Genomic DNA, 26,953 nt, shown 5'->3' with positions numbered 1-26,953 from the left:
TAAATAGGTCTTTGAAGCCTTCAACCAAAATCCATATATTTTTTTATACTTCCTGATAACTTTTTATTCATAAAGTTAACTAAAAATCAATTTTCACACAATTCTGTCCCCCACAGAGCCACTTCATGATGCAGTTTGACTCTCCACCTCAATGCAAATCACGTTTCAATTTTAATTTAGTTTACTATTTAATAATACATAGTAATTACATACATAGTAATTGTTTTTCGTTTTTGTTTTTTGTTTTAGTTGGATTTAAATTTAGGCTTAAACGATACAAGAAAGTCTATTACAAGTATGCCATAATTGTATGCATATATGTATATATAGTTTTAATTGTATTTTGTTATAATTTGTAATTGGTAATCGTAAAAGTAATCCATTGGATGCGTGCAATCTGAAACTGTTTTAGATTGAGATTCGATCTGTATTTTGTTTTTGTTGAATTTTTTTTTTAGTTTTTAATTGAGAGTGTGCTAGGACACATTTTGCTATAGTTGGGGCTGCTCGTTCGATATATAATATTGTATTGGGTCGGTATCGCATATGATTATATGAAGATATAGCAACGGAACAGAAGTATACTGCCTATACACAAAAACAACAACACTTACATAAGAATAGATCTACTTAATACATACACTCCTAGAGGCATAATATGCTTACATACGAATTAAGCGCGAACTCCTTGGAATTCCCTTGCCGAAAATTATTGTGATGCCTCGAAGATGGGTTGGCTTTCATTTTTTTGCTAATTCCCTCGCCTGCTAAATCTTTTCTGTTTATTTTTTACAATTTTTATTTCTCGTATACTGCAAATGTTTAATGTCTACATTATTCATGCTGGAATAGAACGTATAGTTTTCTTAGGACTCTATTTTTTTTTCGAATACAATCGCACAATCGTACTCGTACAGTTTTCTAAATCGTTAGCTTCGTTTCTCGTATACATGGTTTACATTCATTATAGTCTTTTAAGTCGAAGATGCACTCGTCCCTTTCGTGTGTCCTAAATCATGGAACAAATAATGCAAACACATAAATTGTACAATAATTTAAACATAGGTTTTGGTTATCTTATAACGCTTCGATGCCATCCGAGCTGGAGCTGTAGCTGTAGCTGTAGCTCCAGCTCCATACGGATTTTACATGACCCTTCCTAGCCCAAGTCGTGGGCGCCAGCTCCACAGTTGGAGAACCCGTAATCCGAAAAGCTTTCGAAGCTTTTCAACAAATTTCAGTACACCGAATTGTGGTGCTCGTAGTTGTTGTGGGCGGCGTGATGTAGGTAGGAAGGAATCGATGAGTTTAGTTCCGATGCTCGCCGTCTCAGCGCAGCAATGCTGTGTCCTCGCCACACATCCTCCTCGGTGGCGCCATCTGTCGGCGACTGCATGGACTGGTGGCAGAGCGGAAGTCCTGCGTCCTGCTGCTGTTGTGTCGGCGTCGGTGGCGCCATCTGCTGTTGCTGCTGTTGGTGAGACTGTTGCTGCTGTTGTTGGTGAGATTGCTGCTGTTGCTGTTGCTGCTGCTGTTGTTGATGGCTTTGCTGTTGTTGCTGCTGGTGCAGTGGCTGTTGAATATTATTTTAATGGGTAAGAAAATTCTAGCATTAACTTTCTTAAAGGACTCACCATAGGTTCACCATTGAGCTCATTCTGGCTGGTATTGGGCTGCGCGGATAGCGGCGGCGGGGTCACCGACGAGCAGCTGTTCATATTTGGCGGCGTGGTGGCGCTGGGCGAACCACTTGGCCCACAGCTCACCCCGCCCACACTGTGCTGGTACATCATGGAGTCGCCTAAAGAAAAAAATACCAATATGTTGAAAAATATTTGATTTTTTTAAAAATAATCAAAAACTACCACATCTTTCTTCATCATAAAAATGTAACAATGAAAACTTTGCTGACGGAAGCCGAACGGAGCCGAAATATAAAAAAAAAAATCAAAACAAAAAAATCGACATGAACATGTCTCCAAAATGTCAATTAGCACAACTATATGAAACCAAATAAAGAAGTTGAAAAAATGCCTTTGGGTATTCCTGAAAATTAAACGACTGACTGTTAATTGATCGAACAAACATAAGCCGGGCATTATAAATAATACGATGCTATAGGAACCCATACGCATGCAAATGTTTTCGGGGCTACCGAAAAAAAAAAGTGTTATGAGTTCAAAGAAATGAGAGTCGTGGACACTGGCGTCGTGTTTGGTCAATTGTCGGCACAACTGGAAACTGGAAACTGGAAACTGAAAACTGGAACTCAAAACTGGACCTGGAACTGGATGGTATCGAAAGCTAAGTAAATAAATCGGATTGAAGCAAACGACCGAGCCAACAAAACTCAAAAATACAAAAAAAAAAACATACATATATTAACATGGCCAACGAAAAAGTGTCAACGGTTGGCTTTTGTTTGTTGCAGGCAGGTGGAAAATTTTGTTTTGGACTTGGGCATGTGATTTGGGGGCTTTGTGATGATATCTAGGAAGTGAACTTGGGTGGGACCGGCTGGAGAGGTCCGAGGCGGGCGGTGAATAACACCTACCCAGAGCGTTGAGGCCGTAGTGCTGGTAGCTACCCGCTCCCAAGGCGGAGCCCATGTTTATGCCAGAGTTCAGGCCACTGTTCAGCGTGGACGAGAGCGGCGACGACTGATTCAGTTGGCCAAAGCCTGAGCCCATTTCCAATTTGGCAGCGGTTAGTAAGGATAGCACGAAATACGAGAGTTAGTGAGGATGCCTTCCACTGACACTGGCAGGACACTCACCTGCTGTCATGGGATTAACGCCGACACTCCAGCGATCGCCGCCAAACATCCCAGTTCCACAGAGGCCGTCGCCCATCGCAATGTTGGTGATATTCGCTCCGAACGGTGGGAGTCCGTGGGAGGGCAGCAGGGCGCCCGGGGTACGGAAGACATTGGTGGTCTTCTTGCGCTTCTTCCACTTGGCTCGGCGGTTCTGGAACCAGACCTATAACAGAAATGAAACAATAAACTTATTATGTTTCTTTGAAACTTAATTAACCTATAAACATATACCTACTTATCCCTTATCTCAGTATCCTTAAGGTCTCATTAATTAAGGAATCATTCAAAATTTTCATAATTTCCCCTTCTTACCAACAACTCATACCCATTTAAGCCGATTTTAAAGAGCCTCCAACTTAAGATTATTGTCATGTACGTGCAAACAGTTGTATCCTTGACAGGCTCGTAATGCGTGTGTTTCGGGTCCGTGTCGGACAACACCGGCCACCCCCTTGGCGCCCCTACCCAGCCTCCAGGCCGTCGGGGTTCTTCTGCCTACAAACATGGTCTTAATCGAGATCAATTACCGTCGTGACAGTCAAAACATGTCTCGACAAAGGCACACACACGCTCGCAGGTACAGGTACAGGGAACAGGAGTTACATGCGCATAAATTCCATATGTAAATTCTTTGGCTATAGGCAGGATACAAGGCTACAAACAGCCACTTGCCCCCACTCCGGGTACTCCGCATCTTTGGTCACTCCAGGAGCCGGGCCGGACCTTCAATATCATCGGCTTTTGTCTTAGGGCCGGAGAGGTCGAAGCCCGTGTCGGATGTGTTCGCTTCAAATTGGCATTTCCATATGCATAAGAACAACGGAGCCGAGCTAGCCGACATGTTGAGGTTTTGACATTTACAAGGCAGCACACAAGCACTCCCTTCTACGTTTTAACCTCCCACCTCCTTCCACTCGCGCCATCACACATACAGGGAAGCTGGCGAAAAGAGTTGCCTACTTTTCAGGGCCTACTGATTGCAGGCTGCAAGGGTTTCTCAACTTCTAACTCTGCCAGGAGCCAGGAATCTCCACTTTTAGTCCTTTGCTTTGCTAAATCTTTGAGTAATGAAAAAAAAAAACAACAACAAAAAATGAAAATGTGAATAAAGTGCCAGGCTGTGAATGACTAGTGACATGAAAACGATTTCGCCAGGACATCAGGCCTTCGCATCCACATCACTCGCAGTCGGGTTGACAACCAACCTAACTGTTATACACACACAACTGCACACACTCCCAGTTGGATGTGTAGAGTGCTATATAGTATTTATAAATCCCAGCATTTCGTGGCAAATCTTGAGCTGTCACCGACTGTCGGCGTCGACTGTTTCTGTCTGAGTGCGCCAGACTAATGGCAAAAGGAATACGGTGAAAAAAACAACCAGTCCAAAGTGGGTTGGGTGGTGGGAGCGGTAGAGAAAGAGGGCAGGGCTTGAAAGAAAAATGGCAAGTTTCGAGCAAAGTAACTTTGCTTGTAAGGCCATCGGAAGCCCTGATGGTCCCCAGCGGGTTTGTCATATGTCGGACCAAGGCAGACAAATTCAAAATCAACCAGCAACCAAAATAAATACAGAGAAAAAAAAGTCTAGTTAATTACCATCCTATCCAGATTTCAAAGACTTTTTTCTGTTTAATTTATAAAAAAAATAACTTAAACCAAAGAAATAAAGCTAGACTTTCAAGAAGCTCCAATATAGCTCCAAAAAGGTAGCATTTTCTATAGCAATACTATTAAATACCATTTATATCTTTAGAATGTAAGATATTAGGATAAAATAAATTATCAATATTTAAAAAAAATAAAATCATAAAACACACAACTTTTCTTTCAATGCATAAGTGGCAGAAATCAGGATAACTGGAACTATCTCAGGTTGTTTTAGCGTTTTCGGAGGCTCGCGTTTTTACACCAGGGACACTAATGTGGCACATTGTGCAAAGGATAAGGGGTGGCAACGTGGTAAGGCGGCAAATGGGGTGTGAATTCCGAAGGGGGCGGAGGTGTGTCGGCGACCTTGACTTGTTTATGTTTTTTACGTGTTTATGCGTCGCTCTATTCATTAACTTTTAATTTAATAATTTAAGACACTGTCTGTCTGACTGTCTGCCCTCTATCCTGTCTCTCTGTCCTCTTCTCTCTACCGTCCTCTTTCCCCTTTTTCGTTTTTCGTCCTTTGGTCCTTTTTCTGTTGCCATCTCCCTTTGACTCATTGAGTTTGCTAAATTAAATTTAGCTTTAGCTGTTTTATTTTGCTATACAGATTCGTGTGAGGCCATTTCCCTACACACACCCACAGACTCCTACACATACAAACACAATCACGCCCACCTAAGAGAACGGAAATAAGAAAAAGGCAGCACTAGAAGAGGAAGAGAAAGCCAAAAGTCATTGCCTGATTTTTTGGTTTAAGGCTGCGGGCCATTAAATTGGCATGACGTGCATGGCACGTAAATAGGCGTTAAAATGTCGGTTAAACAAAACATTTATTTTTTATGTCTGCATGGAAAGTGTCTGTATGTATTCATAATATTCGAGGGTGTGTGCTCGGGCAATCCCATTTGTGTGTGTCTCCCTGTGTGTGGGTTTTGTTGTTGATTTGTTTTCATTCCTGTCTCCTCTAGGGCTTCCTTTTTTTGCCCTCCCATCCTGCCTTTTTTTTTTTGCACCCAATTTGAAGCGTGAACCCAAACAAAACATAAAAAAGCGAAGAATTCATCCTTATGTGGCGTTAAATTGTGTGTCTAACGGTAATTTTTTAAGCTTCACCCCCATGAATAAATTATAAGCTGCTGAGTGGCTTCCTTCAGTCGGACCACAAAAGAATTCCTTTGTTACCAATGCCCTATAAAAGGGTGGTGGTAATAAAAAGGGATAGGGATGATTAGGTTTGACTTCAACAAGTGGCATACTACCGATTTGATTACAAAGATTATCTTTGATTCTTAAATATAACTTGAAAAAAGGGTCTTAAATGAAAAACTCTTAAACATATTATGAAGTTTGTCTTTGAAACAACTGAATAAGTAGCCAAAAATTGTATTCCTATTTAGTATAAACACTTGCATACTCATAAAATCAAAGGACAAAGCTTTAGAAACTATATAGAAATAGTAAATTGTAAACACACCGGGAACATTAAACTTGAATTAACTCACTGAATTTAAATCATATTTTTAGCCTGAACAACTTTAAGTTAAAAACTGAAGTTTCCTCCTTGTTTTAATACAATTATTGTTAAACACACGGAATAATTTCATAGCCAACCCCCTAGAAATACCTGCCCAAACTTAATAAGAGTTCATTTAACAAGAATATTATACCCAATATGAGTTCATAATACCTGTTAGCTAGTTCCCAAAAACCAGAAACCTGCAAGCAACAGAAACCAAAAAAATAGAAACCAAAAACCACCGAAGTTGGGCAGAAATTTCTGCCATATGTTTCATACGAAAGCATTTTCGTGTTTGGACTTTTAATTTTCACTTCTCGACTGACACAGCAGCAGAAGCCAAAACAAAAAAACAGGATCAACAAAGGAAAGACACCACCGGCAAAAGGCAAACAACAACAATAATCGTGAGGGATTGCGGGAAGGTGGAAGTGGAAGTGGAAGGGAAACTGTTGCAAATAATAAATGAGTCAAGTTCATGAAAAAGCAATTTCTTGCGGCAGGCCGCAGATATTAGCACCCAGAACTCCGGACTCAGTGCCCAGAAACCAGTAGCACTTGCGAGGGGGAAGGAATTCCCACAAATGGAGGCAGAAGTCAGAAATTAAGAATGGCCCAAAATTACACGGCCGGGGGAACTGCGACTGCAAATGGGATAACAAGTGATTTGCTTTGATTTTATGGTCTGGATGGGGGTGGATGGTGTTCGCATTACCCGGATCTACTGGCTCTAACCCCGGCGAGGGGAGGGCTTTGCCATACGGAAGTGATAGGGTGGGTGTCAAAAACCCAGAGGCCCTTTTTATTATGAACCTGTTTATGGTGTCGCCCTGCCTTTGCAGCCTTATGATTGCACTTCCGTGGCATAATGTCCTGCCATATATATGATGACTGGCCTGGTGAGTCCCGGGAGCACCCCAGCTCATCCCAGCATCCTGAGCCTTGTTTACGATATCTGTTCGGTTCGTTATGCAACATTAATTGCCCATTATGGCTAATGGCTGATTAAACAGCTGTAAGGATATCCGCAGGAAAAAAACACTTCGACTTGCAGTTGGTTTTTGTGTCTCTTGATTTGATTTGCATATGACAGTCGGCCCAGTCGTAGACGGCCCAATGCGATGCCAACATAGAAATGCACTTTGCCACAGAAAGCCGCACTTCAGAAGCCAATTTCAAAATTATCAATCAGGGACAGGAAAACGCGAGCGTTGAAAACTGAAAAAAACAAGAGCCAGGTCAATTGGAACTGAAACTGCAACTACAGAATTGCAATCAAAATTCGATTAGCCTGCAATGCAAATATTATTGGCATTGGCTGGGCTAGTGTGGCAAGTATGACAGGTGGATGGGAGGAAGGGGCAGCATCTCTTAATAAACATTTGATTGGCAAAAGCCAGAAAGTGCAATAATATTTTTCGGCTCGATTGCGCTGACAGTTTTTGTTTGGCCCGCAGCCTGCATCGGGCCGGAGCTTGGCAGTTATTGGTTGTTGTGGATGGTTCAGTCATAATCAAAAATCAATTGGCCAGGTTATTGCTTTTTCTTGAGCCCCCTTCGCCAGTAACATGCCCCCCTCTGGGATGTCCTCTGGATGTCCCCTCGAGGCTGCCAGGCAACCAAAATATAAAATGGCCACTCGACAAAGTCCAAAGCAAACTGTCCCTTGGCTTTAGGCCTTTGATGTCGTGTCTTGGTCGGCAGCGGCAGCCATTTCCCTTCGTCTGTCTCCATCTTGAGCTCGAGCATCTTTTTATTATCATTATTGGGCCCCATCTACGCTTTCATATCCTGTGACTCCTCGGGCTCTGAGTGGTTTATGGAAATCGCTTTTCGGCCAATATCTTTTCATTCGTGAGCATATAAAAAAATGCGTATAAATTCATAAAATGCCGTCTCGACTCTGTCCCTCCCCCTATCCGTCCTCTGGCCGCCAGTCCCCCAGTACTATCCCACACAAATGCCAGTCGATTTATTTTATGTTATCCTTTAAATCCTGCTTTACGAGTCAGTCCGGGCAACACTTGCCGCGACCCCATAACGCCACACCACCCACTGTCCCGAGATTGGGAGCTCCAGCCCGCCTCTGAACCGTGACTACTATGACCGTCTCTCTCTCCCCACTCGCGCTGTCTCTTTCGCAGAGAAATGTCCTTTGATAGAAGCCATCAAAGTGTTTCCTTGGGGGTTGATGGGGGTGTCCATTCCCCCACCCCAGACCCACTTCTAAACTGGACGAGTTCAAGTTTTGATTTATGAAATAGTTTTTGAGATTTTTTCAGATTTTCGAGATGGATGCTATTAATTTTGGCCGTGTTTCCTGGGAAACTGCAGCCTCCTTCTCGATGCCCCTTCGATTCGGGCTACATATATATATATATAATTTTTTTTGGTAGGGGAGGTTGGCCAATGCAACCCCCGAAAATGTTTCGCTGCATTCGTGGAGCATGCGCAGGTTTAAGGCTCTGTTCTGTTCTGTTCTGATGCTCCCCAACGATTTGCTTTGTTCCATCTTCACAAACTTTTTCAACCTTTTTCGTTTTTTGTTTTTTTTCCGATTTTGTTTTTGGGTCGTGGGGCTCTCGTGCCATTCTATCAATGGCAGCAACATTTGGACCAGCTTATCCCATCGTCGCCCCACGGCAAGTCCGGCACTTTGGCACGCCATTTTCACACAAACATTTCAATGAAAAGTATCAACGAAATTGCTTTCGGAATTGCTTCATATGCCATAAACAGAATGCGTGCCAGATTTCCTTGATGCTCTTTATGTGAATTTTATAGGGAATCCAGTCGCTCCTCGCCACCCGACCAGCTCTCTGCTGCTCTACCCACTCCCCAACCTTCAACCTTGTGTGGCTGTTTAAAGCTATCGCTAAATTTAGCCCATCGTCCTACCCATCCACCCACTAGCTGGCTACCTGCCTTCCACATTTTTGCTTTTTTCTATTTGTTGCATATTTTCGTTTTTGGTATTTCAATTAAAGTTTAATTAAAATTTGCGATGCCATGGTTATATCAGACACGACCCAGTCGCCGTTGGCCCCACTTTGAGTGTCTCGCTTGAAAGGAGTCGCCACATTGTCCCCAGCTCCTTGACCCCTCGCCTCCGGCTCTCTCTCCTTAGCTCTAATATCTTCGCGTTTGGCGGGTTTTTAATAAAGATCCTTGCTCACTTTTTATGAAAATATTTCGTCTAATTTTTCGCAAAATATTCGGATATTGGCAGGATGCCCTTTCTATAACCACTCCCTTACTCCAGCCAGTGAGATGGCTATTATTAGGGGGTATTAAGCGGCTCAGCAAATAAATTAGTTCTGTCTGAAGTCGAGGCAATAATTTATCAGCTCTCTTTGTCAGTGGGAAGGCGGAGAAGGAACTTGTAAGATTCTGCAGAGAAATGGCTCGGAGCTCTTGGTTCTTGGCTTAAACCAATCGATATTCCCTATTCCTGCTGAACCTCAGGGCCTGTAGGTTATTTAAGATAGAAAATGAAATGATAAAGTTTATATAGATGAGACAAAGTTCATCTATTTAATGCAAAAAAGATTCTATTCTAGCAGTTATCACTCTGATTTCATTACTTTATTTAGGGCCTTGTGATATTTTATTATAAGACTGTTGTCACCAGTTACCGGACTCAGTAATTGCTATTTTTAGTGTCTTAGTCCAGGTTGCCTGGCAAATTAATCATGTGAGAAATTCATTTAGTGCACTGGCACCCACCCACATAGGCACACACACAGCCACGTGGCAGGACGACGTTCGCCTTTGACCTCACACCACTTGTAAAATTTAATAAACAAACCAATAAATGTTGCAACAATGCTTTTGACAATGCCGAATCATGATAAGTCAATTTTGTGGGCCATCCTCTGGGCCACCCCGCCAAGAAGACGTTCCCGGGGACTCCTGGGGCTACCCGCGGAGATGTCACGTGTGACAAACAGATTGTCCTTCGGCAAATTGTTCAATTGCCGCCCACTGGGCGAGAAAACCCAAAATTAACAATGCCAGGGGTGCCGCCCGCTGCTAAATGCTATTTTAACATAATTTAGCCAGCCTCCGAAAATCCGATTAGGAAAATGCGGAGGCCGAAGGACATGCCGCCATATCTCTGATTTTGGTTTTTATTAAATTATATTTACCATAAATGCCTCGGCCTCCTTGGCGGTTGTGTGTGGCATATGTGTGTGTAGGTAGGGGTGTGGGTGAGCCAGTCATCCACTACGTGAGTTTCATAACTTATGCACCTGCCCTCCATGCGAGCCGCTTGCCTCAACTTTGACTCCATTTTCGGGGCTAATACGGAGAGGCATTTTCGGGCATTTATCTGCGAGGGGACGACGGGTCTGTCTTTATGCCGTCATTAGCCTCAAATCCTTGTAGATTGATTTAGGGCCAGACGTGTGTGTGCATATTGAATGAAGGTTCGACCTCAGCACACACATACACAGTGTGTGAAAGTGTGAAAATTTCAAAGCTCTAAATGTTTTATTTCGCCTTCGGACTGCGACTGCTACTGCTACTGCGAACTTAATTTATATGCTAATTTTATTAAACAGCAATCCCAAAACTAATCCAACGGTCTGACATCCTCTAAGCCGCAACGACAACGCAAAATCAAACATTAAAACAGCAGGACTACAACAACACAACCAGGCCCGAAGGACGAAAAAATAAAAAAGAAAAAATCTGAACGGAATAAAAGCCGACGGCAGTTCTAACACCGACTCCGGGATACACCATCCTCCACCCCCAGCCATCTCGGTGAGGCGTCTACCCCCTGGCAGGTGACTGCATTGTCCTTATGGACAACCGGATCTGGGCGGCAGGCGGGATAGGGGAGGAAAAGGGCATTAACGGGATACACTGATACGCAATTATTAAAACAATTTATCAAAGTAGAACACATCCGGGCAGGGACGGGCTGCCGTCAGCAAAATCATCACGAAGGTGTCGTCGCCTGAGTTGCTCACTCATGGCTAATTGTTTTAGCCAGAACGGCTGCCGGAGAAGAAGCTTTCGGCCAATAGGATAAAGTTTTTTGGCATTCATTTGCACCGCAAATCGACTCTCGCACTGCACACACTTACACTCCGGCTGTGGGGAGAATCCTTGGCCAGGATATTCCAAAAGAGAGCAAGCAGCGTTAGCGGAAGCGGAAGCTTAAACACAAATTTAATGAAGCAGTAAATTCGATTGTCGCATAAACAAAGCCCGTCCGCATGCAAAAAGGACCTCCACGAGGGAGGCTGGAGAGCAAGAAAGAGAGAGAAAGAGAGCAAGGATAATGGCAGCAGCACAGGGGAGTCATGCCAGCCACAAAAGGATAAAGCCCGTTCTGCGTGTGTGTGTCAGCTTGGTACAAAGTTTTTCTGCAACCAAAGACCAGTTGGGGAGTTCGAATGTGGGTATGTGTGTGTGCCGGTAGGAGGTGTGGGGGTGTGGCTGGATGCCCGACTAAATGTGACTTTATGTGCTTTAATAAAGTATAATTTTGGGCGCTTAAATGGCATTCGCCGACGACTTTCAGCCCCGAGCCTCGTAAACTGTTGCAAGTTGGAAAAGTCAGCTTCCCGAAAAACGGAAAACCCAGAACCGAACACTGAAAACCGAAAACCCAAAAGCCAAAGCCAAACGTCCATTGCGGTTGTGTGCAACACAAGTGAAATGTCATGTCGGCCATAAAACGAACTAAACCCAAAACTCAGACAGCTCCCTCCGACCACTGACAACTGTCGAGCCGCAGGACAAAACCACGCAAAGTTTAGATGCACAGGACTAAGGTCTCAGGTAGGTTAATTTTCAGGTAGGTTAACTAAGGTTAATTTTCTTTTTTAATTATAGTTGTTAAGTGTTCATTTGTACAGATGGAGTTCTGAAGTTCAGATCTTCATATTCCATAATTGAATATATGAAGCTCCTATATTTTCTAATAGATCTCTCTTCCAACCCGCTGGTTGTTTTTAAAAATTTGACATAAAAAAAAATCAAAGATTATGTATTATGCAGAAAACAATCTTTGTTCTTAAAACCAGAGAAGAGAACCGGATCTGTACTTTATACCCTCTTAAATATTGTATAGTTCGAAATGACTCACCTGAACGCGCGACTCGGTGAGTCCGATCCGCATGGCGATCTCCTCGCGCATGAAGATGTCCGGGTAGTGGGTCTTCGAGAAGCATCGCTCCAGTTCGTTCAACTGGGCCGGAGTGAAGCGGGTGCGGTGTCGCTTCTGCTTGTTTTTGTCCAGGTGCTGCAATAAGAAAAAAGAACAAGTCCAGGGGGAAGGACTCTGTGAGAAAGTCGCCTGGAAACTGAAGGTCTAAGGACACAGACTAGGATGCAAGCTACATACTATGGATTACGATTTACGAATTACGGATTAAAGATTACGATTGAGAGTTTACGGGTCTACAGTGAATTACAGTTAGACTAGAGGATAGGAGTTCTACGGTTCTAAGTATGGAAATCAGAGTACACTTACTTTGGTTTATATTTTACGGATATGAGTCATAGAGTACGAATATGATTCATGGCACATTTAATTAGGTTCATTACACAATTCAGAACACACACATTCACGTATTTTTGATTTTTCAACAGATTTTCATTGGCATTTTCGTTTCGGATCGAATTTCGGATCGAATTGGTATTTGATTGGATTTTGGATTTTTGGCATAGCAGAGTAGTATTTGAAGGAAAAAAATAAACATCGAAAAGAACATGGATTATTAAAAAAGTTTCGTATCAACTAAGCGCTATCTTTATCTCTCTTCTCTCTATATAATTATATATATATATATATATATCTTTCTCGATTTTTTTTTCAAACATCTTATAGCGCTGGCCTGCTCACCTGATCCTGTTGTTGCATATTGTTGTTGCTATTGTTGCTGCTGTTGTTGTTGCTGTTGTTGCCACTACTTCCGTTTCCGCTGCTCAGTGCATTGGAGTTGTCGCACAAGCCACCGGATATATGCAGTCTAGCCACGCCTCCGCCGACGGGCACCACTCCGCCACCAGGTCCGTTGGCACCACCACCTCCTGGCACGCCGCCAAGATCGGCCAGGTTCGGGCCCACCGGCAGCTGGCCAAAACTGTTGACGCCCGCGTGCAGCGCCGTCAGAGCGGCCTTGGGCAGATCACAATCCTTGGGGCCTATTTTGGGTTAAATTTTGAAATTACAATTTTAATAAAAACATCAATTTGAAAAGGTATAACATTTCATTCCAAATGACCTTTAAGTTTTACAAAGAGAGATTTTATAATTTTCTTGAGAACAATTATAGTCTTATTGAATTGAAAATAAAAATTTTGGCGCCAAACCCTTCAATATAACAAACAGGAATATATTTATTATATAACATTATTTATAAAAGAAATCAAGTTTGGTAAATCTGTAGTTTTTTAGAAGATCCTTGACCAGATCCTAATATAATAGTAAGCCAATAGTTAATCAACAAAAAGCTCTTGAACTTGAGATTCAAAATCCGGAGACAATATTCAAAATTTGTTGAAGAAACTGTATTAATTAGTATCTTAGATAAGCACTATTTTAGTGTTGAAACTTAGTACCAAGGTTATAGAACACTTTGACTTTCTTTTATTCTACAAATCAAAGTAGACTAGCAATTATCAGTCTGAGTCCTCACAGCTTGTCTTCCTTTTCCGAATATATTTATTCCTTGAACTAAACTATGATTTGTCACGTATTGGATTGGTCGGTGGACCTGCTTACCCACCTCGTACACTGGATTATTTGGCACTTGTGCAAGTTACTGGTAATACAGGCTTTTGCCCTTCTGATAGTACTTGCCTACAAGATGGTTTGGCGCCGCGTGGTCGCCTCTTCTCCAGAGGAGTCCTACTGGAATCCGGGACGTAAAGCCCCCAAATCTATGCCGGAACCGTCACCCGAAGTTGTATCGGACAACAAATGAAGGTGTGTGGAGTTTTTAAACTTATTTAGTTAATCTGATTTGATTTCAGAATTTATATTGTAGCACAGAGGAGCACGGAGGCAATCGGAGTCACACGCTGGAAACTTTCTATTTTGATAGATTGTTGAATTACAGTTGATTCTTTAAATAAACTTCAATTCGATTCCGACACAATTTGTTTAGCGCCAAGACAGCGAGTTTGTCTTTTAATTGAATTAACTTTTGTGAAGGTTGCGCGAACTGGGACCGGTAAGCTAACGACCTAGAGGATTGCTCGGACCGAACTGTGGCGATCGGATAAATTGAATTTTTCAACAACCTGTCATTCAGCAGGGAAAAGATGCCAAAAACAGTAACAGACACGTACGCGAGAGCGAGAGAGCGCCAAACAACAAACTGAGGTGCGATACACAGATAGAGATACAGATACAAAGCTGTACAGATACAGATACAGATACGTATCTGTATGGCTGAGTGACTGAGAGCAAGCGAGAGAGTTGCGGAAGGCTAAACCCTTTTCATTTCCTACCTTTCGGGCCTCACTTGACTAACGTAACGTATATTTTTGTTTTATTTCCATTTTATTTGTACGTCTATATCATGCCATGTTGTGGGATGGGAATGGAAATTTGACGGTACGGGAGTACTGGTCTAGGCCCGGCCAACATCGGATTCACGGGAGAGTCTAGATGTGTGTGTGGGACACGGGGGTCTCTAGTCGCATCATCCTCATCGAACGGCTGGAATTTTTAACATGTACGTGCGAGAGAGACTCCGGTCTCAACTCTTTTAGCCCGATTCCTTTGTTGTTGCTTGTGATGTTGTTACTGAGCTCAACTGTTGCTACAAGTCAAACATTTGCTCATCGCCAGTTGATGCGAACTCTTCCCCGAGTCCCCGACACTCGCACTTGCTATTATAACCTTTTGGGGGACCCGAGATTCGTTTCACCGTCATGGGATGTCGTCATTTCGGGCCACTCAATTGGCCTAAAGTGAAGGTGTAGGTGGCTCGCTCGAAGTAACTGGCTAGCATTCTCTTAGCCCTGTGCAATTTCCGTTGAAAGCGAAGCCAAAATGCAAATCGCAACTAAGCGGAAAGCAGATACCCGTAGCTCTTCAATCCTCAATCCTCGTTTCAATTTCATTTTAGCTCCGGTTGGGATATAACGAACACTCTCGATTGCCGACTTTGATGTCGAGCGGTGGCGGGAATGGCGGCTCTCAATGATTTTTATTGTTTTCGAGATGGACCTGTTAAAATTTCGGCAAACATCACACACACTGGCCGACTGGCTGGGTCAGAAAACCGGAGCGGGATCCTCTTAGACCTCCGAACCTCAGGTGGAAGAAGGAGGAAGGTGGAGTGCAGTGCTTGGACGCCAGAGACGCCGCATAAAATCATAAATCTAAATATCAACAAATAAAATATATGGAGTTCCAACAAGCGACATTCCCTGTAACTGGCCATTGTTGTTGCTCTGGCCCAGTCGCGTTTTAAAACGCTGCCCGGAAAGTGCTAATTTTTACACATACACCCAGTGCGGCTACTGTTCATTAGCGATTTTCTGATGGTGACGTCCCCAATCGGGACCAGACCCCACTCTACCCCCACTTGGGGAGAAAGGAAAGGCTTATGATTTGATGCCGCACCACTGCAAAGTGTAGCACGAATCAATGTTGCTGCCACAAACGTCACTGACATATATTTAGAGCATTACGCACTTGAAAGATACCTCTCGAGTGTGTCTGCAAGAGTGGCTTTGAAAGCAGATCCCAAAAAACTCTGCTCGTGATTAGTAAATTTAAGGCGCGGTGTTAGGTGCGATATCTCCATCCATAGTTCAGTTGTCTGCAGCAACCTCATCGCTCTCAGAGGCTGGAAATTCACGCTCGATGGCAACATCTCAAACATGAATCTACGGCCGAGAGCTACTACGTTGCTGGTCCGTTGCTCCAAAGAAGTGCGACTTTTAACATCCATCTGTTCCCGCTTCCTTCTGTTTTCCCAAATCAAAGTCATACATACTCGTACATACATGGGCCCCCCTTAGGTATATATGGATACTTGCAGAGAGTGTTTTGGCCACGTTTGGGAGCCATAAAATAGCGCCACTTCTCGAAATCGCACTTGGCTGGCAATGGCCCCGGTCCGGTCCGGTCCGGTCCGTCCAGCTAGTTAGTTGCTTGGTCTAACTTTGATTTTTTCACCTCGACTTTTACAGTTGTAACACATAAATATTAAAAAAGCAGCAGCCCTAACTGTTCCTCGTGTATGCAGATCAAGAAAATGCCTCACCTGTCGGCCCATTCAGTGCAAATATCTCTTAAACATGTTTGTAGAATAGAAAAACTTTAAACTAATTAGTAAATTGAATAAAAGTGTTGGAAATGTTTTCATTTCAGTAAGCTAAGCTAAGCACTAATGAGCCATAATTTTGTAATCTATCATTGTAATTTAGTTGGCCAGGCCCCGAACTAAAAACACAGGTCAGGGCGAAATCACAGATACAGATACAATCCGACAGTTGCACAATCCGGCAGATACAATTACATCCTGGCCAACGAACTAGTTGGTCCGGCAAGAAAGAGAATGGCAAGAGAAAAACGAATGGAAAACCGCACAAAGCGATTAATTAATTAAAATTGGCAAACATGAATTTATCGCGCAAGCAATTTGCACAATTTGCGCAAATCAGTTTGTCTGTTTTTGGGAGCGTGTATACGCGAAACTCGTGGCCGGAGAATGCCAGAATGCCAGAATACGCACCGGGCTAGGACAATCAGGACAATCAGGACATTCCCTGCAATTGCACCCGGTCGTCAGTTGCATGTGCAATGTGCATAATTATTGAAATTTGGAAATTGTGCGGTTTTTAGCCGCCTACCAGGATATACATACATAGGCTCCATCCAGCTCCAGCTCCAGTTCCAGGTCCTGGCTACCTGGCAATGGCTATGGCTACGGTTCTGGCTTCAGTTGCGGATCGGCTGGCTATGGTTTGGAATCTAGGCTGCTCCAACAACTAACCGCAACAGGGAACAGAATCCGCAGTAACCGCAAAACATTTCAATGCAGAACGGATGCCGTTTTGGGGGAGGTATGGGATGGGTGGTTGGGTGGTTATAGTGGTTGGGTAGTCCTGGTGGTTGCAGGTTGGTGGTTGGGGAATTAAAGCACATATTTCACTAGCGCAGGCCACCGCAAAAATGCCAACGCACAAAGCGGTCTTCACGCACTGATTGCGGGGCACAAACATACATTTCAATACATACTTCTCCACAAAGGGGTACTAGGAGGGGCAACCATTGACATAGGGCCAGATGGAGGAGGGCGGTGCTCTGTGCAAATTACAAATGCTATCATTAAATTAATTTAATTAATGCGAGGCTCACGAGAAGCTCCAACCGAAAATGGAATAAAATGCCATTCAGGTTTCTTTCGCTGCATGCAAATTAAGCATTAGTAGGGGGGCACGTACCAAAGGCGGCAGCCAGGACTCGTAGATAGAGCGAAAAAGTCCTGCCATTTCTTTTGCATGCAAATTGCTCTTAATTGTACGGACCACCACCGACCTCCACTCCACTCCAGACTCTATACTCCAGGCTCCGTAACCACGCACCCAATATGCAAATTTGTTGGCTTTTTGCAACTGAATGCTGTGGTGGGGATTGCTCCGGATTGTTGTGCCACCAGAACTCCGAAAAAGGCTTACGGAATTTATTATGGCCGACTCTCGCACTGCGGGCAAAGGATTTGGGCAAAGGATTCCGCACTGCGAATCATTGATATTTATAGTTTTCCACGGACTTCCGAGCAGGAGTGGGGCGCGTGGGGACTTTGGCAACTTCAAGCCAAGAATTAACTTTAACTGCAAGCGGTGACAGCCGAAAACTTTTAAATGTATTGACTATAGTTTCCGATTCAATAATATGAATTCTTTTTCACGCTGGAGTCTAGACCGGCAACAATGGACGTTAAGCATACGCAGTGGTGGCCCGACCGAGCCAACGGCGTGTGAAAAATGGCAATAAATTAATAAAAGTAATTAATTACAACGCTCCGAAGGACGTCGGGAGTCCAGCCGGACCAGACAATAAAAATTGAATAAAAACGCGGTCCATAACTCATTCGATTCGAATGCAGTTCACTTGCCCAATTGCAAACTGCAGCTGGCAGCTGGAGGTGGGTAGTGGCGGCCGGCAGGCTAACAGCAAATTGATTGCCAAAATTGAAAGTGCTTGAACCATTGATCAACAATGTGGTAAAAATAATTTATTCCGATTTATTAATATATTAATATGTGTGGACAGAAGGAAAGTTTGATAATTATGTGCGTGCGCCATGAGCGAGCAATGTGCAAATGTAATTCACAATCTGTGGCGTATTTAAAAGAGCAATTATATCAATTAACACACATCCACCCACGCAGTGCCTGGGAATCGGAAATGAAATTGAAAATGGTAATGGATATGGGAGAAGGCTTGTCGAGTTAGTTAAATATACAACTTAATTATTGCTAAATGCTCGCGACACCCAGGTCCAGGCGCCATCTGGTTAGACGCCTCAATTATAGGCCATTTAGCAGACATTGGAGATGCCTCGGAATCGGAAGATCGGAAGTAACTACCCGACCGAACACTTCGCCTTCGAGCCCGGCGTGCTTGGGGCGGTGTGCTCAAGAAATTAGTTTAATTATGGCCAAGTGGATCGGATGGATTAATACACATATTATTATATATTAGCGCAATTCACTTGCCGATCTTAATTACAATATTATACCCCCCCTGGGCCATCATATTCGGAGATTCGGATAGGATACATTTCCATTAACTTACCCAGCACATTGGCCCCAAGATTGTTCAGCATGTTTGCCGAGAAGTTGCGTATCGATAGCGTCGACAGTTTGCCGCTGTATCCGTAAATCGTGTCAGGAGCCAAGATCACCTTCGTTCGAATCGTCGTTTGCGTTTCTCAAATTCAATTTGATTGAAATTGAGAATCGGTCTGGGGAGGGGCAGAAATCCCAAGGGGATTATCCGCTCGTATACTCGTCTATCACAGAACGTTGGCGTTCGCCTTCGGTGCGAATTACATTTCAATAGATCGGTGGCTTTGCTTTCAAATGGGTGTGGCTGTTAGAGTAGAGAATATAGGATTATAGAAATTATTATTCAAAAAGATTGTCCTTATTGATATATAGATTATAGGTTTAAAGAAATTATCCAAATAGATTGCCTTTTTTTATAATTTATTAAAAGAAAATAGAAACCAAAATCTCATAAAAATAAAGCCAGAAAGCCAACAGGTAATGTGATTCTAAACCCCTTCTTATTCTCCCTAAAAAATCTTAAACAAATTATGAAATATCTATCTAAGAACTATCTATTAAAGTGCTTAGAAATCATACAAATCTTGAAACTCCTTAAACTCTTAAAAACTTATCATTATCCTTACAACTAACTCCATTTCACTTTCCTTAACCGCAGAAACTTTGGTATATTCGATTTGATTCTGTGACTTTTATTGTTCATTTGGCTACAAAAACTCACCTCACCTCCTGTGAGTCCTTTTTGGCCTTCTTCTTTTGTATGTGGCACAGGGTTAGAGGGGTCAGAGGTCAGACCAGACGATCAAATTGCCATAGTAAAATTAATTAAATGCTTGACCATAAAAAAGCCAAAGAAATTAAATCGAAGTCACTTGGCCGGAAGTTGCAAAGTTTCCTTAGCACACATACACGCACACGCAGAGTGGTAAGGACACGCACACAAATACACACACAGACATTACACAGACAGGGACAGGTAACGGCACGCAACGGAGCGGAAGTTGAATCGTTTATTGATGAAATGTTTGGCCAACTGACAGCCGGACACTGTCCGGCGGCGGGGCTACGGGCACAGACCCACCTCTTTTTTTGGCCTCTGCGGGTGCGGTCTTTTTCTTTGGGTTTTATGTTTATTATTAATTCTTTTTTTAAGTTTAGTTTTTACTTTGATTTCTTGCACACTTTCACTTTGATTTTCAAAACAGTGTTAATAGTTTGGATAGTAGTTTGGATAAAAACGGTCTCTGGTGGCGACGGCTTTTCGGGAACGGATCGGAGCAGAACGCCGGAAACGTAGCGCTGCCAAGGCGGACTCGCTTGCATTTGAGGGCAGCGCGAAAAAATCAAATCGAATTGACTCCGGAGCTGATAACGTCGGGGCATCGACAACGACAACGACAACGACTGCGCAATCGCCCACAACCCTCCCCCTGGGCCACCCCCTGACAGTGCCCGCATCCTGCCTCTTCGCCTCCCCCCGCCCATGACACTGTCTTTCGTACAATCGACGGGGCAAGTCGCGCATTATCCGCCTGCAGGTTATCTCCGGCATTGATTTGCAAAAATCTCACAAAAAAAAACCGGATATATCTATTGGAAAGAGATGGCTGGATGGTGAGACTCTCCTGCTGTCCCATTTGGGTCGAGTGAGTGTGAGCGAGACGACTAGAGTGCGTCATAAGATTGGCCACGCCCTCATAATGGCCGACGAATTGGGGGAGGCGGCCAGCGAATCTGGGGATTTTATACAAAATGATATACTTTTTTGGCGCCCATCTCGATAACAGGTCCTTGCAGGTCTATCGATAGGCAGAGGACATCGAAGTGCCCGCGAAATGAGGCAACTACTCGACATCCGGTTGCGTGGCAACCTTGCTCTAAGCCCGCAGTTATTGCCAAAAGTCCACTCCCCGGTTTAAATTCTTTTTTTTTTGAGCATTTCAGCCACGTGTCAGCGCGGCTTCACCTGTTGTCGTTTATTAGTTTTCTGGTTCCCCTATTTTTACAGACCCCTGGCTCCTGGCCGGGCAGGGATAGCAGGCAGGGGGAGGTGTCCTTTGAGTCCTGCGAATGTTTGGAGGAATTTTGATAATATTTTGCATGCGCTGCACAAATGTTGAATTAGTCAGACAACGAAATGCCAGCGAAATGAGAACCTGCCATGGCAACCGCGCTTCACAAAGGCTGTCCGTCGCCCGTTTGATATGCTTATTCCCCCACCCACTCTACCTACCTGTGATTGATTCCAGTACTGGGTTGTTGCTTCAATTTTTCTTTTTTTTTCCACGGCGATAATTAGAAATTCAAAGTAAAAAATAAAGTCCACAAGAACAAGGCGTCACTGGAAACAGCTGTATCGAATCACACATTCCATTTTTTGCTTTATTTATTAGCTCATGGTGTCATATGATGGTTAATGTAAATATCTTTAAGATACATTGGCCTAGAGGTATTAAATCAGGGGCTAATCCACCAATATCATAATCCATTTAAACATTTTTCTATATTTTACACTTCAGCTAAAGATTTAAATACATTTTTTATAATAAAGGCAATTCTAGAAGCATATTCCTAAAACTAAAAATTGTAATATAACAAAAACTAAGGATATCCAAAAATAATTGAGAGAAAAATAATACTTAAATTATTCGTAGTATAGAAACATTATTTTTTAAACTTTAGGTATTAAAGAATTAGAGAAACTATAATGATATTGTTAGAGAAGAAATTTTCTCAGAATCTTAGAAAATGGGTTAATGGAATACGGGCATATTTCATTTTGGTTATATATTAATATTACTAAATTATAATTATTTTATTAAAAACATTTTCTCACAGGAAAATAATTCCTTTTTTTAAACCGAAATCAATCCGAAGTCTACTGTTTCCTTATATCCCCAGTTACCTGTTATTGAACGTCTTTTCGTCCAGTGTACCATTTGATTAGTGAATTATAAAGCAAACAAGAGGAATAAATCGTGATAACGTCTCAATTCGGCGTTTGGCTCGCTTATTAGAGCGTCCAAAACATTGTTCATTTCTTTTTTATATTTTGCCATAAAGCGAATATCTAACTTCGAGTGTGTTAATTAGACAAAGGCGTAAAAAAAAGAAGGCGTGTTACAAAAAAAAAATGTTTTTCAAGAACATATTTGTGGCGGAGAGTGAATGAATTTCACAATATTTGTCGGGCAGATAATCACCCCAAAATGGTCTCAATTAAAGGAAATTTTGAATGCTCGACATGAGCGGATCGTAAATCACTTTACGAAAATCCAAAGCGGAATGGGACAGGATGATAGTGACTGTGACTAGGACAGCGGCAAAATCCTTGAGGCGACTGGCCTCGCATACCAAAAAACTTCAGCCACAAAAAACGCAGTTCAAATGCAAAGGATTCAGAGTCCTCTTTCAACATGCACGACGACTTTTCGACTTTGTTTGGGAATCGTTTAAGCCAGCAAGGAGGCGGGGATGTCATGAGGCTTCCATATACACATACACACACATACAGGCACATACAGAGGAAGGACCAACAAGTACGTGCAGCCAAACAGATTTCCAGTTAGCAGCTCACAACAATTCGCTTTTAAGCCAGCGCATAAATCAACCTCAAAAGATATCCCCCAATATCCGACCACCCACCCTCCGATTCTAGAGAGAGAGGAAAAGTTTTTTTTTCGGGCCGCGGCGTTTTATTGAAAGGATAATCGATTGCAGCAACTGCTGGAAGCGCATTAAAGGATTTCACTTTGGACAAACTTTAAAACGTAACCTCAGAAGATGTCGACGAACTGAGAATGATGTGAAATGCGGCTCTTTGCGGTCAATTTAATTGAATGATGAATTGCACAGGACACTTGGGAGGATGGGGTGAGGGCGTTTGTTTGCCGCAGAAATTTCTTCAGTTGTCACGGGTACTTGTTATAAAGGATACTCCAGCAAAAGGGGGCTGGAGCATGGGTCCTTCGCCCGGGTTAAAGGCGTCCCTATTCGACGACAAAGACGAATACGCATAATCAGTCAAAATTTATGACAAGCTCGAACCAGAAAGCCAGCTTAACCATTTAATTGGCCCAGGTCCAGTTGTCCGTCCCTCAGGACGTCCCTAATTAGCATGGGCATATGCGGGATGGCGACCATTTTTTGTCACCACTTTCCTATGTGGGCCCGGGTCCCAAAAAAGATTTTTACTGTCCTCCGGCTCTGACTGATGACTCCTGGAGAACTCGATGGTAATTTGTCTAGGCCGAAAGGAAGGCTTCTGTCCTTCTGGTCTTCTGGCCTTCTTGACTTCTTGACTGACAGGAAGTTTTTGTCCTCCAGACTCCTTCGTTTTCCCTTTGTCCTGAGCTGTCCTGAACTCGATTTGCACTGCAAGAGGCCCATAAAAGATAGCCAAATAAAAACAAAAAAAAACTTTGCGACGTAAACCCGAAAATGTTGTGCTTAGTGCAGTTTCGTGTAACGCATTATTCTTGCTTAACATTTGCCAGTTTTCGACTTTTTTCATTGTTTGGTTGGATTTTTTCTTCTGTCAGCGATTCAAGCATCTGTAAGTTCCTTAAAATCAGTTGCGATATCAAAAAATTAGGATACTTTTTAAGAAAACCTAAGCGATTTTATTTTATTTATTTACGAGATGTGAGAAACTAAAGGGGCCAGAAACTGGCCCCTCAAAAACTATTAATGTGTCAGTTTTTTATATTTCCAGACACAAGTGTCCTGCGAGTCATTTTTTATTCCAACAGGAACTAGCGTTCCTAAATGAACACTATGCTCTCCTAATTATTTAGAAAACTCTGGAAGAAGGCTCGTTTAGGCATTGAAATGTTTGTAAAAAATTAGAATACGTTTATTGCTTACCTTTTAAAATGATTAGTGATAGTATATAAGGACACTTTTGGCCACTGCAGCCTCCTGTTACCAGTTTCTCCGCGCTCTTAGCCATCTATCGCCCATCAAGCAGTTTTTGCAAGCAGTTAACTGTTTGCTATATGTATATTATATTTCTTCCTGAGTACCTTATTCTACATGTAGCGCCCTCTGCCGGGAAATAATGACGAGCTTTTAAACTTGGGTTGAAAACACCGCTACTGGGGGTCCCATTCAAAATGTGGAAAATGGGGAGCATGATATGGCCCCAGCGATGGCCATTTCTTGGACAATTTCCACCCGATTCTCGAGCCCAATACCTAAAACGATTTGTGGATCGATTCTTCACAAATCTGCATCAAAATCTGAGAACGAAATATTTTTTAGATTTTTCATTAAATTTTCTGGTGGGTGCCCTTCAAAATGTGGAAAATGCACGCAGACCCCAAAATGACCCACTGTGAAGGCCATATCTTGGCCAATTTCCCTCCGATTCTCGCGGGGGAATCGGAGGTATACTTTAAACGATTTGTGGATCGATTCTTCACAAATCTGCATCAAAATCTGAGAACAAAATATTTTTTAAATTTTTCATCAAATTTTCTGGTGGGTCCCCTCAAAATGATGAAAATCCATGGAGACCCCAATATGAACCACTGCGCAGGCTATATCTTGTCCAATTAAAGTTCGATTCTTAAGTGGAATATCTTAAACGATTTGTGGATCGATTCTCCACAAATCTGCGTCAAAATCTGAGAACAAAATATTTTGTAGATTTTTCATCAAATTTTCTGGGGGGTCCCCTTCAAAATGTGAAAAATGCATGGAGACCCCAATATGACCCACTGTGAAGGCCATATCTTGGTCAATATATATCAAATTAAGGAATACCTTAAACGATTTGTGGATCGATTCTCCACAAATCTGCATCAAAATCCGAGAACAAAATATATTTTAGATTTTTCATCAAATTTTCCGGGGGGTCCCCTTCAAAATGTTGAGAATCGATGGAGACCCCAATATGACCCACTGCGCAGGCTATATCTTGGCCAATTAAAGTCCGATTCTTGAGCGGAATACCTTAAACGATTTGTGGATCGATTCTCCACAAATCTGCATTAAAATCTGAAACCGAAATATTTTTTATATTTTTCATCAAATTTTCTAGGGGGTCCCCTACAAAATGAGGAAAATGCATGGAGACCCCAATATGACCCACTGCGAAGACTATAAATTGGTCAATTTTCATCCGATTCTCGAACGTAGAAAATGTAGAAAATTGTATGGAATGGAATAGTGATTGGGTAGAAAAGATCATTTCCCATTCTTATTCTTTATTTTAGTTTTGAATTATTTTAAAACACATTCCTTTTAGAAGAGTTGCCTAAATGCGACTTTATAAGGTCTCTTCGAAATATATTAAAATCAAAATCAATTTAAAGCAATCCTACAGTAAAGATCGTACAGGCCGATCAATTCAGAACTAAATTAGCTAACGAGTGATCGGAATCGGCAGATTTAAGTTAAGAAATCATCCCCGACCGCTTTTCAACCCTGGAGGCGTTTCTGTTTTTCCTCTAGGGTTCCAAGTGCAATGATACTATTATTTAATGGATCTGCCTTTCAGGAACCTCTTGTACCTATTGGGATCTCGACAAAGGCGAAAGGGAAGTGCTCACGCTCGAAGAAGAGCCTTTCAGGATATCGCAAGGACATTGGAAAACATGAAAGGCAAGTAGCAAAATTGTAAACAAGCAAAACACGTCAACGCCCCTAAGCTGCTAATGAGGGCGACTGCGGCTGAATGCTGTGAAAACACGAATACACTCACAATCCAGGACAAAGGACGCATGCTGAGATAAGGATCAGGATCACATTAGCAGGCAGCTGAGGAACAGAGAGCGACAATGAGAGGAAGCAAGGAATGGAGAGTGAAAGGAATACGAATACAGTAGCAAACATGGTCGCAAAACGATCTTGAAGGAAGACTTTGCGGTAGAACACAATTCCTGGGTATTCCTTTGGCGGAATTTGCGTTGTTCATTTAACAATCGCACTCAAGCGATAATCCTGGCCCATGGAAACTATTTGGCCTAATTCTCCGCCTGTGAGAGAGCGGGACAAAAGCGTAAGCGGATTGGCCAAACACAGTTGAGTGGCCTCTTTACCTCTTCCTGATCCCTTGTCCCGGGCTCGGGCCGGTGTTTGATGTCCTGCGGCGCATATTAACATTCGGAAGAGATGCTCCTGGGTCACAGAGCCGAACAAAATCCCGGTAGACAATGTTATCGGAGCCCGGTAATTGTCGCGTCCCTGTCCTGGCATTCCAATAATGTGTGAAAATTTACACCAAGCCCCGGAACTCCTGCTGCGCTCGACTACCAGGACCTAATACTCTCTTTGCCGTAATCGGTAAATGTGGTTAAGTAATTTAAGAGGATACTATTAAACCGAAGTAGCAGCAGCAGCAGCCAACGAATCAATCAAATTTAAAGTGAGACTGTGATTGAGACAAACTTAGTTGCCATTATCCTGGTCGATGTTGTGGATGCTCGGCGGGTCCTTGTTGCTGTGGCACTTCAACAGCACTCCAAGGAGAACAGCACTCCGGAAACGGAAATTCCTTTTGCATGTTTCTGCAGTGTCGCAGTTGCAATTTGTAAAGTTATGACTGGAGTTTAAAGAAATACTTGCAGGGAAGGGAATTTTCTGAGACATTAAGAAGACCAAGCCACATACTAGGTCATAAGTTACTTGTCTTGTGCCATAATGAGGCAAAAGTAAATGCCATTTACTTCACCCCGCAACCAAAACAAACATCTAACAACAAGCCACCCCCAAAGTACGGAATCTGTAGCCTCAATTAACCCTGAGCGACCATAAAAATCGAGTCATTCGGTCATAAATGAAAACAAATGCCTCGGGGCATGGTAACTCAAAAAACGGTTATGATTGTTATTCTTTTACTTTGTTATTTGTGGCACCCTCTGGCCGGGCTCTCCTAACGATGTTAGTGTTTCCGTTTATGCCACATGCTTACCCATCAATTTGCGTGCAACTCGCATGCCCCGGGCCACTCTGGGCCACTCGGGGCACGGACAATTTGTAACATTTGGCAGACGTCAACGCCCTGTACAAGTGCAGGAAAATGAAATCAAATCAAAGCCAAACGAATTGATCAGAAAAATGTCATAATTGAATCGCAGTGGGTACTCCACCATGCCCGCCCCTGCCGTCAATAGGGCGTGGTTGCCTTTTGGTGACTTTATGCTAATCAGAGATGGCCGAAATGTCTCAAATTTCAAGAGTCA

General features: G+C 42.8%; 1 protein-coding gene and 1 long non-coding RNA gene across 8 annotated transcripts; one reads left to right on the top strand and one right to left on the bottom strand.

Moving 5' to 3' along the window:
* Positions 1-486: 486 nt before the first annotated feature.
* Positions 487-20,149, bottom strand: LOC6495584 (homeobox protein orthopedia). Of its 7 annotated transcripts, none has more exons than XM_032450853.2 (8): positions 19,489-20,149; positions 18,775-19,071; positions 12,853-13,154; positions 12,094-12,249; positions 2,777-2,981; positions 2,555-2,680; positions 1,635-1,801; positions 487-1,573 (listed from the first exon to the last, which is right to left on the bottom strand). In XM_032450853.2, the coding sequence occupies exons 2-8, from the start codon at positions 18,803-18,805 to the stop codon at positions 1,238-1,240; spliced, it is 1,323 nt and encodes a 440-aa protein (XP_032306744.1). In that variant the 5' UTR covers positions 18,806-19,071; positions 19,489-20,149; the 3' UTR covers positions 487-1,237. The 7 variants fall into 7 exon arrangements, with proteins under 7 accessions (XP_032306744.1, XP_001959147.2, XP_044571395.1 ...); XM_001959111.4 differs by having other exon boundaries at positions 12,094-12,228; XM_044715460.1 differs by having other exon boundaries at positions 19,494-20,149.
* On the top strand, positions 13,392-14,105 carry LOC26514313. The gene is made up of 2 exons (XR_001408690.3): positions 13,392-13,938; positions 14,000-14,105. It is a non-coding gene; the product is annotated as an uncharacterized LOC26514313 (long non-coding RNA).
* Positions 20,150-26,953: the final 6,804 nt, after the last annotated feature.

This window comes from Drosophila ananassae, chromosome 3L (genome assembly GCF_017639315.1).
Source record: "Drosophila ananassae strain 14024-0371.13 chromosome 3L, ASM1763931v2, whole genome shotgun sequence".
Taxonomy (NCBI): Eukaryota; Metazoa; Arthropoda; class Insecta; order Diptera; family Drosophilidae; genus Drosophila; species Drosophila ananassae.
This window is presented reverse-complemented; position numbering and strand designations above follow the sequence as displayed.

What these genes read in the sequence shown, in the direction of transcription:
- LOC6495584 (XM_032450853.2), bottom strand. Translation starts at nt 18,805, where the DNA reads ATGCTGAACAATCTTGGGGCCAATGTGCTGG. An exon ending in TCTTGGGGCCAATGTGCTGG is followed by an intron (nt 13,155 to 18,774) that starts GTAAGTTAATGG and finishes AACCCAAAATAG; the next exon opens with GCCCCAAGGATTGTGATCTG. An exon ending in ATATGCAACAACAGGATCAG is followed by an intron (nt 12,250 to 12,852) that starts GTGAGCAGGCCA and finishes TTCTTATTGCAG; the next exon opens with CACCTGGACAAAAACAAGCA.